Source organism: Triticum aestivum, chromosome 4B (assembly GCF_018294505.1).
Source record: "Triticum aestivum cultivar Chinese Spring chromosome 4B, IWGSC CS RefSeq v2.1, whole genome shotgun sequence".
NCBI classification, from domain to species: Eukaryota; Viridiplantae; Streptophyta; class Magnoliopsida; order Poales; family Poaceae; genus Triticum; species Triticum aestivum.
In genome coordinates this window covers 638,807,337-638,821,941 of record NC_057804.1, presented here as the reverse complement: position 1 = coordinate 638,821,941, position 14,605 = coordinate 638,807,337, and the positions used below count along the sequence as shown (strand labels likewise).

The window sequence follows — 14,605 nt, the reverse complement described above, 5'->3', positions numbered from 1 at the left end:
GTCGTGGGAAGTCCTAGTTTTTCATCAGGACAAAAAGGATTTTAATTTTTAATTGCCAATTAGTTCAAATTATTTGCCAAATGATTAATCGGGTCGTGCAAACAGTAGTTTAGGCGTAGCTAATGGGTCAAGCGAGCTATCAAGTTCGAGTCAGTAGGCCAGCCGTCGGTCAGCAGCGAGAGGCTAATTAGACCTGGCCTACACCCCCATTAATCGATCAGCAAGACCAACAACCGGGTTATCAACCGAATCATCTACATCGATCGTCCCGGCCGGCCGGGCATTATAAACGTGTGGGACTTCAATTAAGGTCGCTTGACCGCAACCGTACGCCGGTCGACCTGTGTGGTCCTCGGCCGCCTCTCACCGTCGCGCGCACGCTCAGCTTGGTGCATGGCGCCATGGCCGCGGCCGGCCCCATCTTCTCGCGGCCGACCGGACCGAATGGGCATCCGCCAAGGTGGCCAAAAATACAACCCGGTACCCGCGCATCCACTTGATCCACCGGTGACCACACTAAACCCACCCACTGATTAATTAGCTGCTAACTAGCTTGCTAGCTAGCCAGAGCCGGTTAACCGGGCCCCGGCCGCCGGCCACCAGCCACCGCCGTAGAAAATGATCGGAGCTGAGCAGTGGTCCCGAAAGGATTGGGAGACCCCAGAATCGCCTGGGGAACCAAAATTTTGCGCAGAGAGCCAAATTTCAGGATTCCGTGGAGGTGGAGGACTCACTTAGCTAGTTTTACAAAAAAGTTAAGAGCAATTTTAACATGCTCCCTCTCACTGCTATGTTTGACCAAGTTTATAGAGAAATATATCAACGTCTATAAAATCAAATAAATAAAATTTGAATTTATTTTGAAATATTTAGCTATCTCAAATTTGGATATTTATTTCATGACGAATCTAAGATACTGATTTGGTATTGTAATTATTGATATTTTGCTCTATAAACTTGGTCAAACATAGAGAAATTTGATTTTTCTGAAAAGTAATACACCTTACATTTGGAAACGAAGTATCATTTTACAGAAGGAAAAGGCCTGAACCATTCTCTATTCCTTCCCGAGAAGTCATTTATTCATTTTCCACCTTGTAAACGAGCGTATAATGATGCAAGAGTAAGGTGGGCCTCTACAGAAATTTAAGCAGGGCAAATTTATGCAATTAAGGAGGAAATAACATAGTATTGGTGTATGGGTTTTGGGCCAAGTAAACCCAGATGAAGGGTGTATCCGTTATATGTTTGCATTTTCTTTGAAGCTCCAATTGGTTCTTGTGAAGGAAAAGGCAGAGGCAACTCCGGGCAGTGTCGCCGGAGACAAGATTGGACCGAGACGAGGGTGCAACGGGCTACAGACGCGGATAGGTAGAAGGTTTGCAACGCGGAGGGTAGGGCACCAACGTCGGAGATGAAAATTGTGCTCCGTAGGGATAGAAGGGATGTGTAGAAGCGGCAGTAGTGCCGGAGATGATGATGGTTGGGTCATACCGAGGTGATGGAGTAGCCCTGTGGCAACTAGCAATAGAGGGCAGTTCATATCTGCGGATGGCATGGAGGCTAACAAGTTAGGATCCGCGGATGATAAGAATATGATGATTATGGGCCGTTGAATGAAAAAAAAATATGAAAAGGCAGCAGAGAACTTGTTAAAAGTAGAAGGTCCCCTTTGCTTCGTTGTTAAAAGTAAACATGATCATTGATGTTCTATTATGTTTTATTGATCACCGGGAGAATAGATTAGCTCTACATTGTCACAAAATCAAATAATATACTAGTAGATTCTATCCTCACAAAGAACAGTTCACGCAAAAACCAACACCATATCATACAAAAAGTGCACCCCTGAAATGCTGCTGCCATGCTAGCTGGTCGACGGATCAATAGAAAACAGAAGTTGACAATCATGGCAGTAGCACGCGTAAGGAAACGGAGCTACGCCGCCCTACCAGACGCCACATATTAAAGTTATTACAGAAACCCTAAACAGCAGGCAGCATATATGTCATTATCCGTCTGTTAAGATATGACGACGACAAAGCTACAGAGAACCCGGCCCACGGCCATGGACCATACCGTGTTGTCTAGTCCATACACAAACAGCTGCCAGACGCCCGGCTAACTAATGCCATCGATTAATCCTCCGTCCGCCGCTAATCAGATACGATTGCCTGGTTAGCGTCGCTGATCTCGCTGCTAATGTGGGTGCTTAAGCGCTAAGCGGCACTGGAAGCAACAGTGTAAACCTAAACCCAATAATGGGGGAGACGACCAACAGCAGCCGGCCGGCAGAAGAAGCGGGCCGGCCATTCCCGACGCCAACCGCAAGGTTGGTAGAGAGAGGCCAACCGATACTCCCAAACACTACCAAAAGTATTTCCTTCCTTTTTCTTGAAACCAACTCCTAACCCTAATTATGCACGTACCAAATTAGAGGGAGACCAGGATTAAATAATTGATTAAGCAGCTTATTTTAGATGGGTGCATGGATTCTATGCGTGATTGCAACTTCAATCGGTATTCAAATTAACAATAAGAGATTGCTTGGTACTCCTCTTCGGGGGAAAAGGGGATTTTGTTGTCTTGGAGGTTGGAGGCCAGCAGGTGTGATGCTTTGTCTATGTCAAAATGATACATTATGTGTGAAAAAGGAATTAACTAAAAAAAAATCTTGTGAAGGAGAGGGAAAACCCCTCTACGTCGATGGATGCACACAACCATAATAATAGGGCAAAACTGAGGTGCATTAATTGATCAGGTCATTTTAGATGGGTGCATAGATTCTACGCATGATTGTAACTTCAACTGATATGTTCAAACAAAGGGATTGCTTCCGTATTCGTCTTCTGGGGAAAGGCGGTTTGTGATATAACCCTTCTAGGTCAGTAGGTATGATGATGTTTTGCCCATGTCAAAATGATATTCTTTTTGACAAAAAGCAAATTGGCTAATCTTTTTTTCACTGAAATGCATGAGAAGGCAAACCCTAGCCTCTACATCATGTGATGTACATAGCCATAATAGTGCGAAGTAAAGTTGATAGAGAAAGATAAAGTAAATGGGAGCCACAACTACACAAGGTTACAATAACCACAATAGGGATTACATGCTACAATTAATTCCTCATAAATCCTATTATTAGACCGACATTCAAACTGGTTGTAGTTCGAGCTACCATCTCCAAGTGGTTGCATATGGAAACTAAAGAATTTCACACTCCACGCTCCATACTGAGTTAACTAATCATTTCTGGGCTATATTCTTGTCTATTAACTTGTAATTTCGGTCTATATTTCAACGGTTGAAGGACAAGGAGAAGTGGATTGTTGTTCTTGGCGCTTTAAGTGATTGCCAAATATTTATGTTCTAACATGGATGGAAGTTTATTTGTGTAAAAATATATGATGTAATGCTTGAGGCCAGTGGATCGATGTGCTATCACTCACTTTTTGGTGCCAAGTGGCACGAACTTGTTAGCCTTGTGATTACTTTGGGTTATGTTGATTATTTCGATGCAGAGCCATGAAGAAACAAAGTTGTCACTATTTGACTTAGAATTTTGAAGTTAAGAGGGTGATAGTTTAAAAGAGGCGCTACATATGCAACATGCATGGCACTTCCATAGTGTGCCGAGCCACACTCCTCATTCGCTCTTCGCTACGGAGGCCACATATGCCAGTGGCAAGCCCCCTGAGGGCAGAATTCCCTTATAATTAAAGGAGCATGTAACACACCACTTTTAGTACTACATCGGCTATATATTGAGTTACACTCTCATATACCTCACTTTAGCTCCAAACATAGTAACACCTAATTTTTATTTTCTCTGTTATCGAAATATAATGTTCAGACGTGTCCGCATACTCCATTGCACAATTTAATTTTGGCAATTGTTTAATATGAATATTAGTAAACAATTAAAATTTAACACTATGAAATTATGAAATGTCTTCTCAAATATATCGAGTTTAAAAGCGTCATCAGTGTTTACTCCCAAATGGGTCGATATTTTCTTGGTCACTGCTGATGGGTCAAATGTGTCGTATTTTTTAACTATTTAAAGCCGTCTCAAAGTCAAAGTTAAGCTGTAAAAGTGGATTACACTCTTGATACTGTTTCATCAAATTTAGTAATCTTCTTTTACCTCGGTGGTTAGATATTTTTACTGCATGCTTTCTAGAACGTTGTTTACATCACCACCAGTAGGTGGTACTAGAGTGGTAATTGTCTGTATTCCATATATAGTCTAAAGTAAAGTTGGGTGTCTACATACACCATGCTGGAGTATGCTTCAAGCAAAACGGTTGAAAAAACAAATGGACACATGATCCATGCTGACCGATAGATGCAATTAAGTTGCTACTTGAGGTAGTTCTTGGGGTGTGGGTTCTGCCCCCTTGGAACACAAGGTAGAGACCACAATATGGTGCAATTTGGTAGGCGCCTTTCTTTATTCCAAACCCTCACCCTCCTTCCCCACCTTCTATCCCATCTCTCTTACCAGCCTTATCATGACCCTCCCTTTTCCCCTACCCTCCTCTCTCATACCTTAAACCCCAAACTCTCTCTCTCTCTCTCTCTCTCTCTCTCATCGTGCCATAATAGAGTATAAATTTATTGGTGTCCTTGCATGCTAGTTTAGCTAGGAGGTGATACGGGCGGGCGGGCTCACTTTCTTGTGCGGTTACCGCCACCTTAGGAAGCCTCGAAAAGACCCCTCACCATCTCCTTTGTGTCCTTGCTAACCAACTCTCCTCATTAAATCCCCCTCTCCTCCCTCCTCTCCGTGTACAGCTGCTGCTAGCTAGCTTAATTGGCGCGCTTGTTAGCTCTCCGCTAGCTACCTGCTGCCGCTTATACATACCCGACGCCACCGTCACACGCGCACGCATACACCTACCGGCCCAAGAAAAGCTCCTCTGGCCCTCCTCTATCTAGCCGGCGAACAGGAGATCGATCGATCGGCGCATGCAAGGCGTCGGTGACCAGGGAGGAGGCATGGAGATGAGCTTCGGGGGCGGGGGCGGGGGCGGCGGGGAGTGCTCCTCGTCGTCCGCGGCGGCGGTGGCGGTCGCGGCCGCGTCGGCAGCCGAGGCGGAGGAGCGGCAGCTGCTCAAGGGGGAGATGGCGGTGCACCCGCTGTGCGAGCAGCTGGTGGCGGCGCACGTCGGGTGCCTGCGCGTGGCCACCCCCATCGACCACCTCCCGCTCATCGACGCGCAGCTCGCGCAGTCCAGCGGCCTCCTCCACTCCTACGCCGCCCACCACCGCCCCTTCCTCTCCCCGCACGACAAGCAGGAGCTCGACTCCTTCCTCGTACGCGCTACCTACCTACCACTTCTTCAGCCATGGATCGCGTCGTGTTCATCTTCATGTGCGTGCATGCACGTCGTCGTTGACGCTGGGTGTTGTGTCTGTGTTTGTGCAGGCGCAGTACCTGATGCTGCTGTGCTCGTTCAGGGAGCAGCTGCAGCAGCACGTCCGGGTGCACGCCGTGGAGGCCGTCATGGCGTGCCGGGAGATCGAGCAGTCCCTGCAGGACCTAACTGGTAAAAAGGATTCTCTTCTCTACCTACCTGGAAATTTCATTTCTATGTACAGCATCCATGTCTGTATTATATTCCTATCTTTCCGTTTCTGTTTCACTTTTGGACTAAAAAGAAAGTGCTATCATCAGGTCATGCTTTTTGTGCAATATTATACATCCTTTGCTTGTTAGTTAGTGAATTTAGTATCTAGTTGTTGTCATGTCTCAAAGGTAAAAGGAAAACTGTAGTTGTTGTCATGTCCTCTTCACGTCGAAAATCTCAAAGCTGTTTATGCCTTTCCTTCTAAGACTTCCCCTCTTCAGGTGCGTCGGTTGAGCATGTACCAAACATAAACAAACTTTAATTAAAAAAACATAAACAAACTTTATGATACCCTGCATATGTATATCACTATGAAATAAGGAGATGCAGGTGAGGGACTGGGTTGCACCCTAGTAAGACGGAGGCCCGAGTGGAGAAGCCCAGCAGCCTGGCCGACGCCCTAACAAATTTGAAATTCCTCTCCATTGAGCCGAGTGATTTTTCAGATACAGAATGGCACAAGCCTTGTGCTTAGGCATGCTAGGTAAAGTTAACAAGATGGACATCATTGAAGTATGATGTTCGAGCCCTACTCCCTAGAGCTACCGAGTCACCCGTAGTCCTGCGGTTCTACCCGCCTAATCTTCTTCACCGCCCCTCCCCGTCTACCGTCAGCAAGCCTCTTATACCTCATTTGGCCATTAAATCCTCCTCCATGAACCACCAATTATCTTTTCCTAACCCTGATCAGATGATCCATTCTAATCTCGATCGGTGTTCATACCCGTCCAACTACCGATTAACACCGGTGGTGCCAGTCTCACGTCAAGATCCCCCGTCCCACTTCTTCCTCCCCCTTCTTTCTCCTATCTAGAGAATCACTTCCTCCTCCTCCTTCCAAGCCAACAGTGAGTCTCTATGATCAGGGAGCAAAATTACACCAAATAGATTTTTTATAAGAGGATAACCAAGGGTCATGGTATCTGTGGATAATATTGGTAGATGAAATCTAGTAACTGGTTTAAAAAGATTTAACTAAATATTGAACTTATAACATGGAAGGCTTCAGTAACAATGTGAAATTTTCTCTTGGCAACCCTCGCTCATGCTCCTCGATAGGTAAGAAGGGGCAATATTGTTCATATCATTTAAACATAATCCCAAGTGAGGTCTTTTTTTATTCCGGATTTTTTTTTGCTAGGGACCGAAATAACCGGTTTCTTGAAATATCTAAAAAATTCAGGGGAAAAACAGATATCTTTGCCCAAAAGCATTTGAAAATTTTCAAATTTTGATCGAATTTTGTTGAATTCGAGGAAAGTTTGTCAAAACCGTAAATTCTGGCTGGTATTTTTCTTTCCGCTCCCTACCGGAAAGGCATGTTTCCGTATTTTCCAACTGGAATGGAAACCCTGATCACAGGGCCCTCCATTTTGCTCCTTCCGTGTATGGATTACAATTTCATAACATACTCCATATCACTAGCTTTTACTAGAACATGTAGGAGAAACTGTGTATTCAGCTTACAAGGTAGAAATAGACACCCAAATTTAAGCAAGGTGAATTTAAAAACTATGGGCAGTGGAAATGTACGTTCACTCTCCCACGGTCCCACCCAACTGAGCTCAACTATATACTCCATATTTGCACCGTGTCTCGATTAATCTCAACGAACAAAAGTTGATACCTTGCTATGAGCAAACACAAAACTGAAGTAATATTTTTGCTCAAAAGACTGTCGATGGAACAGGTGACTCTTGTCTAACTAGCTGCCTATGTGTTTTTACTTGAGTATCACATGATCCTGGAGACAAAAGGTGTCCCATGACATGACATGACCATACCCTTCATGGTCGCGCCCCTATTATGAGAAATTTCAATTATATTCATTGCACTAGCTCTTTTGACAAGTGCAGTATCTCATATATAAAGCTAACTAGCCAGTAGCATGGAGAAAGATATGCGCTGAAATGGCTGTACGCATAGCTTAGCATTCATGCAAACTTTAATAATTAATGGTTTGACAAAGTTTTGCTAGTACTACTACCTTTTTGTTTCTAACTCAAGTCACGCTCAGGTTTTGCCACCATATATTATCATGTCGGCTCTATCTTGCTTCTTCCGTCTCCAGCGCTTCACGTAAAACCTGAAGTTGCATGGGAAGCATCCACATGCATGCATGCATGCATGTGTCTCTACTCCACTTGATTAATCTGTCGATGAGTAGTTTCCTAGCTAGCTAGCGGTTTTTTCTCCTCTCGATCTTCCTAGCGCTGTAGTACGTCGAACTGTTGCACACAGCGACCATCTGCAAAATTCCAAACGCGTATAAGATCATGCGTCAAATCAGCAAGCCTTTTAATTTGGCACTTAATTAGCTTTCGTGCTTCATGTAGCCCATGCTCATGGCTGGTACGGTTGTCTAGCTTGATTCGGTTCATGTGTCGCGATAACGATTTGATGCATCCATGCCCCCCTTAATTAGCTATAGTTGCTCAGCAAGGTTAATTTATTAGCTATAGTTTTCCCATTTATGATTTATCTAAATTACATTGTATATGGTTTGCCCTATCTGAGTTTCATTGTTAACCTTTGCCATGTGGATGTATGGATCAGGTGCGTCGTTGGAGGAAGGGACGGGGGCGACAATGTCCGAGGACGAGGATGAGGGGCCGCCGATGATCATGGAGGCGGCACCCATGGATATGAGCTCGAATGGACATGACATGATGGGCTTCGGCCCTCTGGTACCCACGGACACGGAGCGTTCCCTCATGGAGAGGGTCAGGCAGGAGCTCAAAATTGAACTCAAACAGGTATTCATGTGCTAGAAACTGAGTTTGCTTCTTCTTCTTTTTTAAAGTGAAACTTAGTTTGCCGTAAAATCTAGATGCTATTACCACCTTCCTAAAATATATCAAGTATGTGCTAGTACAATACATCCAATCATTTTCCTTTACTAATTGACGTTTGGATATGTGCAAAATTATTTGGATTTCTCGAGTGAAGAATTTGTTTTCTCAAGGGAAGATATTGGCATCAAATTTGTCTTGAAAATACTTTCATAATATTACCATTTAAAATATTACTCGCACATTCATATAAAAGTAATAAGAGTGAAAATTATGAACTGGAGACCATGTCAAAAGCTACATCATAATGAACATTGGGAGTGCCATGGAAGCTTGATTGTATCAGTGTTAATTTCTTCTTTGCAGGGTTTCAAGTCAAGGATTGGGGACGTGAGGGAGGAGATACTCCGGAAGAGGAGGGCCGGGAAGTTGCCTGGGGACACCACCACCATACTGAAGCAATGGTGGCAGGAACACGCCAAGTGGCCCTACCCCACGGTGAGTGCACCGTACCTATCATGCATGCATGCATGCAAGAATGCAACTAGCCATCCACTGCTGCTGCTGCTGCTGCTAGCTAGCTAGCTAAGCAGTTGCCATGCATTCTTAGCTGTTCTCCAACCCGTTGATTAAGCTTACACCAAAACTTGTTCCATCAGACAGCTTGCATTGCATGGTGTGCATGCTTCATACAATCCCATTCCTTGTCTGGTGTTTTGTCCGTGGTTTTAAATTATCATATCTCAATTGCATGATGTTTACTTTGCTTTGCTTTTAAATGTTGTGTATATGTTCATGAGTAAGTCAATAATAGTTGCGTGGAATGCGTTTTGTTTTGCTGGTACAGGAAGACGATAAGGCCAAGCTGGTTGAAGAGACTGGCCTGCAGCTGAAGCAAATCAACAACTGGTTCATCAATCAGAGGAAGCGCAACTGGCACAACAACTCCCAGACATCAACCCTCAAATCAAAGCGTAAAAGGTGAGCCAACCAATATATATCACCATCTAAATTCGTTCGCTCCGGATCGGTGATTTCTCAATCAACTCAACTTCTGATCCATCAGTTAGAGCGCGAGCTCTGGCCTCTGCCATATATAGTAATGTTCTAATTTTTTATCTTTGTTTTTGGCTTTGATGTGTATGTGCAGGTAGCTTAGGTGGGAGCTGCAAAAGTGCAAAGTATATACATGCATATACATATACCTGACGCCTAATCACACGAAAGATCTCGGTGACACACACACAGACACAGAGAAATAAGAAGATCTGGATTCAATTTTATATCTAGTTATTAGTCAGAGGTGACACCTTAATGACATACGTACACGCTACTAGTCTGACCACTGGCATACGCGTTGCAACTGTTGAGCTGATATTGTATACTCAAAAGGAAAAAATCTTGTGGTTTTTTGTTGTGGGTGAACGTACATATGTTTCCAAAGATTCATTCCTGTGCATATGTATGTATATTGATCATTCCATGGCCTTCTACGGCGTCTCCAATGACCAAAGAAAAGGAGATGCGCACCTCTGCTTTTATCAAGTCTCTCTACGTATGTGCTGTCGTCCATAGCTGTTTTGTTTCAACTTTCAAAGGATGCTACATATAATCGGTGATAACATTCAACGGTGTACGTACGCGTCTTGATGCATGGAACGGAATCTCTAGTGCTGTGTGGGCCTTTTTGTATCAAATTAGGTACACCAAACTTGAATTGGACGACGACTGAAAATTAATTGGATAATTAGGCCTAACCACCGCCACAAGACAAAGTCCCAGACTTTTCCACACACATATATGTTGTGCATCCTCATCATTTAGGCAGCTATGGCGCAGATTATAGTTATGCAAACGGTAGGCCTTACTGGTGCAAGAGCCAAAAGCCAAAGCCTAGGGTCAAATATCAGGGTAAAGCCTAGTTCACACACAGCATTCAGGCTGGAATTGCCGACCACCTACTAGAAACAAGCAAAAATCTGCACCAACAAATTCATCATCAGATTTAGATGAAACCTTCCAACACTGCAAGCACAGCTTAGTAACACACCACCGCTCATATTTATTCGGAGAACAACATACTCGGAATGCGAAGAGTTCACAATTTTAACACCCAGAGGAACTACAGATGTGATGCAGTTCATAGTCGACCAATGACCACCCAGAAGAAATCCAGAGACAGTTCACCACCCAGAGGAGACCCAAATGCGGTTCCCAATTCAGCACCCAGACCAATATCGACGAGTACCTTAACATCACCTATATATCACTACAATAGTCCCTACTGTTTACATGTTCACCATACTTCTGTTGCCTCACCAACGAATACCACTCCGATCGCTGCACATACTTTACTTTCCGTAGTAGCCCTGCTGAGGGGGGTAGGAACCAGGTGGGGGATACGAACCGGGTGGAGGGTATGAACTGCCCTGGGCCTGGGGGTAACCTGCTGGCGGGTAACCTGCCGGTGGGTAGCCTTGAGCTGGCGGCGGTGGGTAACCCTGAGCTGGAGGAGGTGGGTAGGCACCATAAGGCTGGCCGTATGCTGGTTGTGGTGCATAGCCAGCGGGTGGAGGGACAGGCTGATCGATGCGTGACATCTGCTGCATTGGAGGCACTTGCATGGGCTGTGGCCCGAACTTCCCATCCCTCTTGTCCATTTCAACCTTGTGCTGTGTCTGCATTTGCAAGTCAATGTCATAAAATGGATACATATGGGTTAAGCAGGGCGATTCATTAGGCTACGAGCAGATATGGGGGTATATTTACCTGCATACAGGCGCAAACCCTGCAAGGATGGTACCAAAAGTTTATCAACATTGCAGGCTTACTGTGGAGAAGAAAAAAGATCAAAGGTATAAGAGCCTTACGAGCAGTAGACCATATCAGACAGGCAGGAAAGGATCTGGGAAGCCTCTGAAAGTTCCTCACTACCGACAATAGCAGCAACTATTGAGAAGATGCAAGCAACTTGTTGAAGGCAGAACATGAAACCCTGTAGTAAAAGGTGGTATTCAGTAGAGAATTGTAAATAGGAACCACAGAAAGAAATCTGTAACATAGGAGGGCAGTGACAGTACAATGATGCAGTTATCACACTTGGTTGTCTGTATGTTGAATTCGTCTTGAAGCAAGAAGCGGGTTGAAGCAACTGAATTACCAAAGCACAGAAACACCTGAAAAGATCATATAAATTCAATGAACACAAATATAAGCTTAATCAGAAGGGCAGCAGCATCATTAGAAGTTTAACTATGAAAATTTGCACTTCACATCATTTAAGATCAAATGTGTATTGTTCTGTTCGATAACGGTGGTCTAGTTGATCAAATAAATCAAAGCTAGCTTATGGATCATCTCAAGCTAATTGGTTGAAAAAATCAAAGCTTGCTTATCGACCCATCTCAAGCTAATTGATCTACTCATTGTTCTTTCATGCCAAAAGAAATAGAATGAGACGGAAGACATAGGCATACTGCAAGGTGTTTGAAACTACCAGACATGCAACGAAATAACTAAGTTAGCTGAGCCTAGAAATACAAAAACTCCACAAAATCGGTACAGAATACTGCTAATCAAATAACCAATGGAAGGAGTTATCCATTATCAGATACACATGAAAACTATTAGATATGTCATTATGGAATCCAACCGCATCAAGATCATAAGTTAGGACAGGTACAGTAAGAGGGAACTGATACGTCAATATGGAATCCAACCACATCAAAATCATCAGCTAAGAGAGGTATACTGAGAGGAAACTTCAGAGCAAAAGCACACAAAATGGGCCATGTACCTCAGTTGCAAGACAGAATTCTGGGCATTTGCTTTCACCACACTTGCCACTACATGGCATATAGCCAGCACAGCACGTATACCTAAAACACATAGAAGCGTGGAGGGGATCAGGGGGATTGTAAAAAAAGGCACGCTTCTAGCCGTAACAAGTAGAACATAATATAATTGACACTACCTTGACATGTCATTGTAGAGAGCCCTTTTACGAAGCATGTATGACACGCATGGCCCACTGAACAGCAAATAGAGGAAATGTAGCAGATTAGCAAGTAAATAAAAATCTATATGCTGCAAAATGCTAAATCTATGAACCCAATGCTACCACATTATATTGTTCCACAAACTATAGCATCACGGTAAATATTGAGAATCTACTTGAGCATTTCATTTTTAGAACCCACTGCATTTGCAAAATGCAGGGTCTGCCAGAAGATAAAACTTCCTAACATGATTGCTTGATTAGATATTACAACGATGATAAACTTCCCAATATGATTGCTTGATTAGATACTCTACATTGAAGATAAACATCCCAATATGATTGCTTGACTAGAAAATATACATTGGACAGGAAATGAACATTGTTCACCAAGGACCCAACAGTAAAGAAAATACTACATCAATATCCTTTGGCAAAATTCATTTGGTGTCATGTGGACTAGTAGTAACTACTGGGTCTTATTTGAATGTAAACTAGCAGATCCAGTTAAATTGGCCTTCAAATTTGTAAATCACATTGCAGTTGCAGAGGAAAATTAATGCAGTTGAGGTGGTAATTGACTGTCATACATCAGTTTTAGTCCCTGTGCAAGAATTACTTCACTTTGCGTGCTGTTGCAACTCTCGTGTATCACCGACTGTTTTAATCGCGTGTGTTTCAAAGAATGGCAAATATAATATTCTGGGTCTTACTACTTTACGAACATGAACTCTACTTGATTAGGATTCTTCTGGAGGCAAAATAACTGACAGCACACTACAACAGGCACTCTGAAATGATAAGAGGACCGCTGATTTTCACATGCATGCTTTGGCGTAAATGTCTTATTCATATAATACCTAAAAACTGGCTCGATTTCAGAGGCCCAAACCAAACGGTCACAGAATAACCAGTCATGTGCCTGGTTCTGAGAAGCAATTGGCGGTCAACTGGTAACTGCTAGTAAGTACAAATCCAGGCATCTTCATGATCGCTAGTAACGTCAACAATACAATGCAGAACAAACAGAGTTCCCGTGTATTCTGTCAAAATTCCCTTAAACCCAACCTAATTCACGAAAACACGGGCAATTCATCGCAGATCAAGCAAAAGAGGGTGGTTCAGAACCCTGAGATGGGAAGCACGGCGTTCGGGTCAGGGATCGTTTGCCAACAGACAAGAGGTCGTCGTTCATACTATGAAACAACACATAATAACTGCTACCTAGTATGCTACGAATCTAGGCATTTCCATGATCGCTGGTAACGAAACAACACAATGTACAACAAACAGGAGCGCGCGTACTCGTCGAAATCCCCATAAACCCTAACCCAATTCGCGAAAACACGGGCAGTTAATCGCAGATCTAGCGGAGAGGGGGGCTTCCGTAAACCCTGAGATGGGAAGCGCGGCGATCGGGTCAAGGGCCGCTTACCACCAGAGCGACAGGCAGCAGTCTGCACGGGGGGAGAAGAGCGCGGGTCAGAGACGGGATCAACCGAGCAGGAATCGACGAGGGAGAGAGAGAGAGAGACGGGGGTGGGGACGGCACCGGCGATTTTCTACTTACAGGGGAAGTCGGCCTGGATGGCGTTGGGGAGGTCGGTGTGCCAGAGGTTGCGGTAGCTCTGGCGGAGCTGCATCTTGTCCAGATTCGCCTGCGACGACGCCATCGCCGCGCTCGCCTGCTTGCCTCCGCCTGCCGGCGCGCGCGGGGGACGGCTCCGGTGGGGACTGGGGAGGAGATCTGGCGGGCGGGGGCGGGGGCGGGGGCGGGGGAGGGGACGACGCGGCTAGGCTGGAGTCGACGGCGGGTGGGGAATGAGTAGTGCGCTCCGCGTCATTCCGTTGCCCTTGGGCGGAGGAAAAGAACTGTGCGGGCGTGGGTGTTGGGTCCCATCGCACGCCCACTGGGTTGGCGGGCCCGCCCAGGGTCGTCCCGCCCGGTCAACGGGCCCACTCGTTTTTTTTAGAACTACACGGTTTTATTGGTTGGAATGGAATGGTCAGGCTGGTTGTTGGTACGATGTTGCGCAGAACCGGAGGGGAGCTTTTTTTTTTTTAGATTCAACCAAGCCTTTATTCACTCAAAATCCACAAATTGTGGGGTACAAAACGGATCGTGCGGGATCGACATCCACATGTGTCTTCCCTGATTCAAAGAGTGCGCAAACTTGGCTAGT

At 44.7% G+C, this 14,605-nt stretch overlaps 2 protein-coding genes across 3 annotated transcripts; one reads left to right on the top strand and one right to left on the bottom strand.

Moving 5' to 3' along the window:
- The first annotated feature begins 4,697 nt into the window (after nucleotides 1-4,697).
- LOC123093762 (homeobox protein knotted-1-like 3) lies at nucleotides 4,698-9,970 on the top strand. The gene is made up of 6 exons (XM_044515811.1): nucleotides 4,698-5,319; nucleotides 5,432-5,552; nucleotides 8,190-8,389; nucleotides 8,792-8,923; nucleotides 9,273-9,406; nucleotides 9,576-9,970. The coding sequence occupies exons 1-6, from the start codon at nucleotides 4,972-4,974 to the stop codon at nucleotides 9,577-9,579; spliced, it is 939 nt and encodes a 312-aa protein (XP_044371746.1). The 5' UTR covers nucleotides 4,698-4,971; the 3' UTR covers nucleotides 9,580-9,970.
- A 493-nt stretch (nucleotides 9,971-10,463) lies between these two features.
- On the bottom strand, nucleotides 10,464-14,254 carry LOC123093763 (uncharacterized). Of its 2 annotated transcripts, none has more exons than XM_044515812.1 (8): nucleotides 13,993-14,254; nucleotides 13,858-13,879; nucleotides 12,399-12,455; nucleotides 12,222-12,303; nucleotides 11,506-11,601; nucleotides 11,296-11,420; nucleotides 11,195-11,213; nucleotides 10,464-11,103 (listed from the first exon to the last, which is right to left on the bottom strand). In XM_044515812.1, the coding sequence occupies exons 1-8, from the start codon at nucleotides 14,093-14,095 to the stop codon at nucleotides 10,777-10,779; spliced, it is 831 nt and encodes a 276-aa protein (XP_044371747.1). In that variant the 5' UTR covers nucleotides 14,096-14,254; the 3' UTR covers nucleotides 10,464-10,776. The 2 variants fall into 2 exon arrangements, with proteins under 2 accessions (XP_044371747.1, XP_044371748.1); XM_044515813.1 differs by having other exon boundaries at nucleotides 10,464-11,109; nucleotides 11,201-11,213.
- Between the last annotated feature and the right edge of the window lie 351 nt (nucleotides 14,255-14,605).

What these genes read in the sequence shown, in the direction of transcription:
- LOC123093763 (XM_044515812.1), bottom strand. Translation starts at nt 14,095, where the DNA reads ATGGCGTCGTCGCAGGCGAATCTGGACAAGATGCAGCTCCGCCAGAGC. An exon ending in CTCTACAATGACATGTCAAG is followed by an intron (nt 12,304 to 12,398) that starts GTAGTGTCAATT and finishes TATGTGTTTTAG; the next exon opens with GTATACGTGCTGTGCTGGCT. An exon ending in AATTCTGTCTTGCAACTGAG is followed by an intron (nt 11,602 to 12,221) that starts GTACATGGCCCA and finishes TGATCTTTTCAG; the next exon opens with GTGTTTCTGTGCTTTGGTAA.
- LOC123093762 (XM_044515811.1), top strand. Translation starts at nt 4,972, where the DNA reads ATGCAAGGCGTCGGTGACCAGGGAGGAGGCATGGAGATGAGCTTCGGG. An exon ending in AGGAGCTCGACTCCTTCCTC is followed by an intron (nt 5,320 to 5,431) that starts GTACGCGCTACC and finishes GTGTTTGTGCAG; the next exon opens with GCGCAGTACCTGATGCTGCT. An exon ending in CCAAGTGGCCCTACCCCACG is followed by an intron (nt 8,924 to 9,272) that starts GTGAGTGCACCG and finishes TTGCTGGTACAG; the next exon opens with GAAGACGATAAGGCCAAGCT.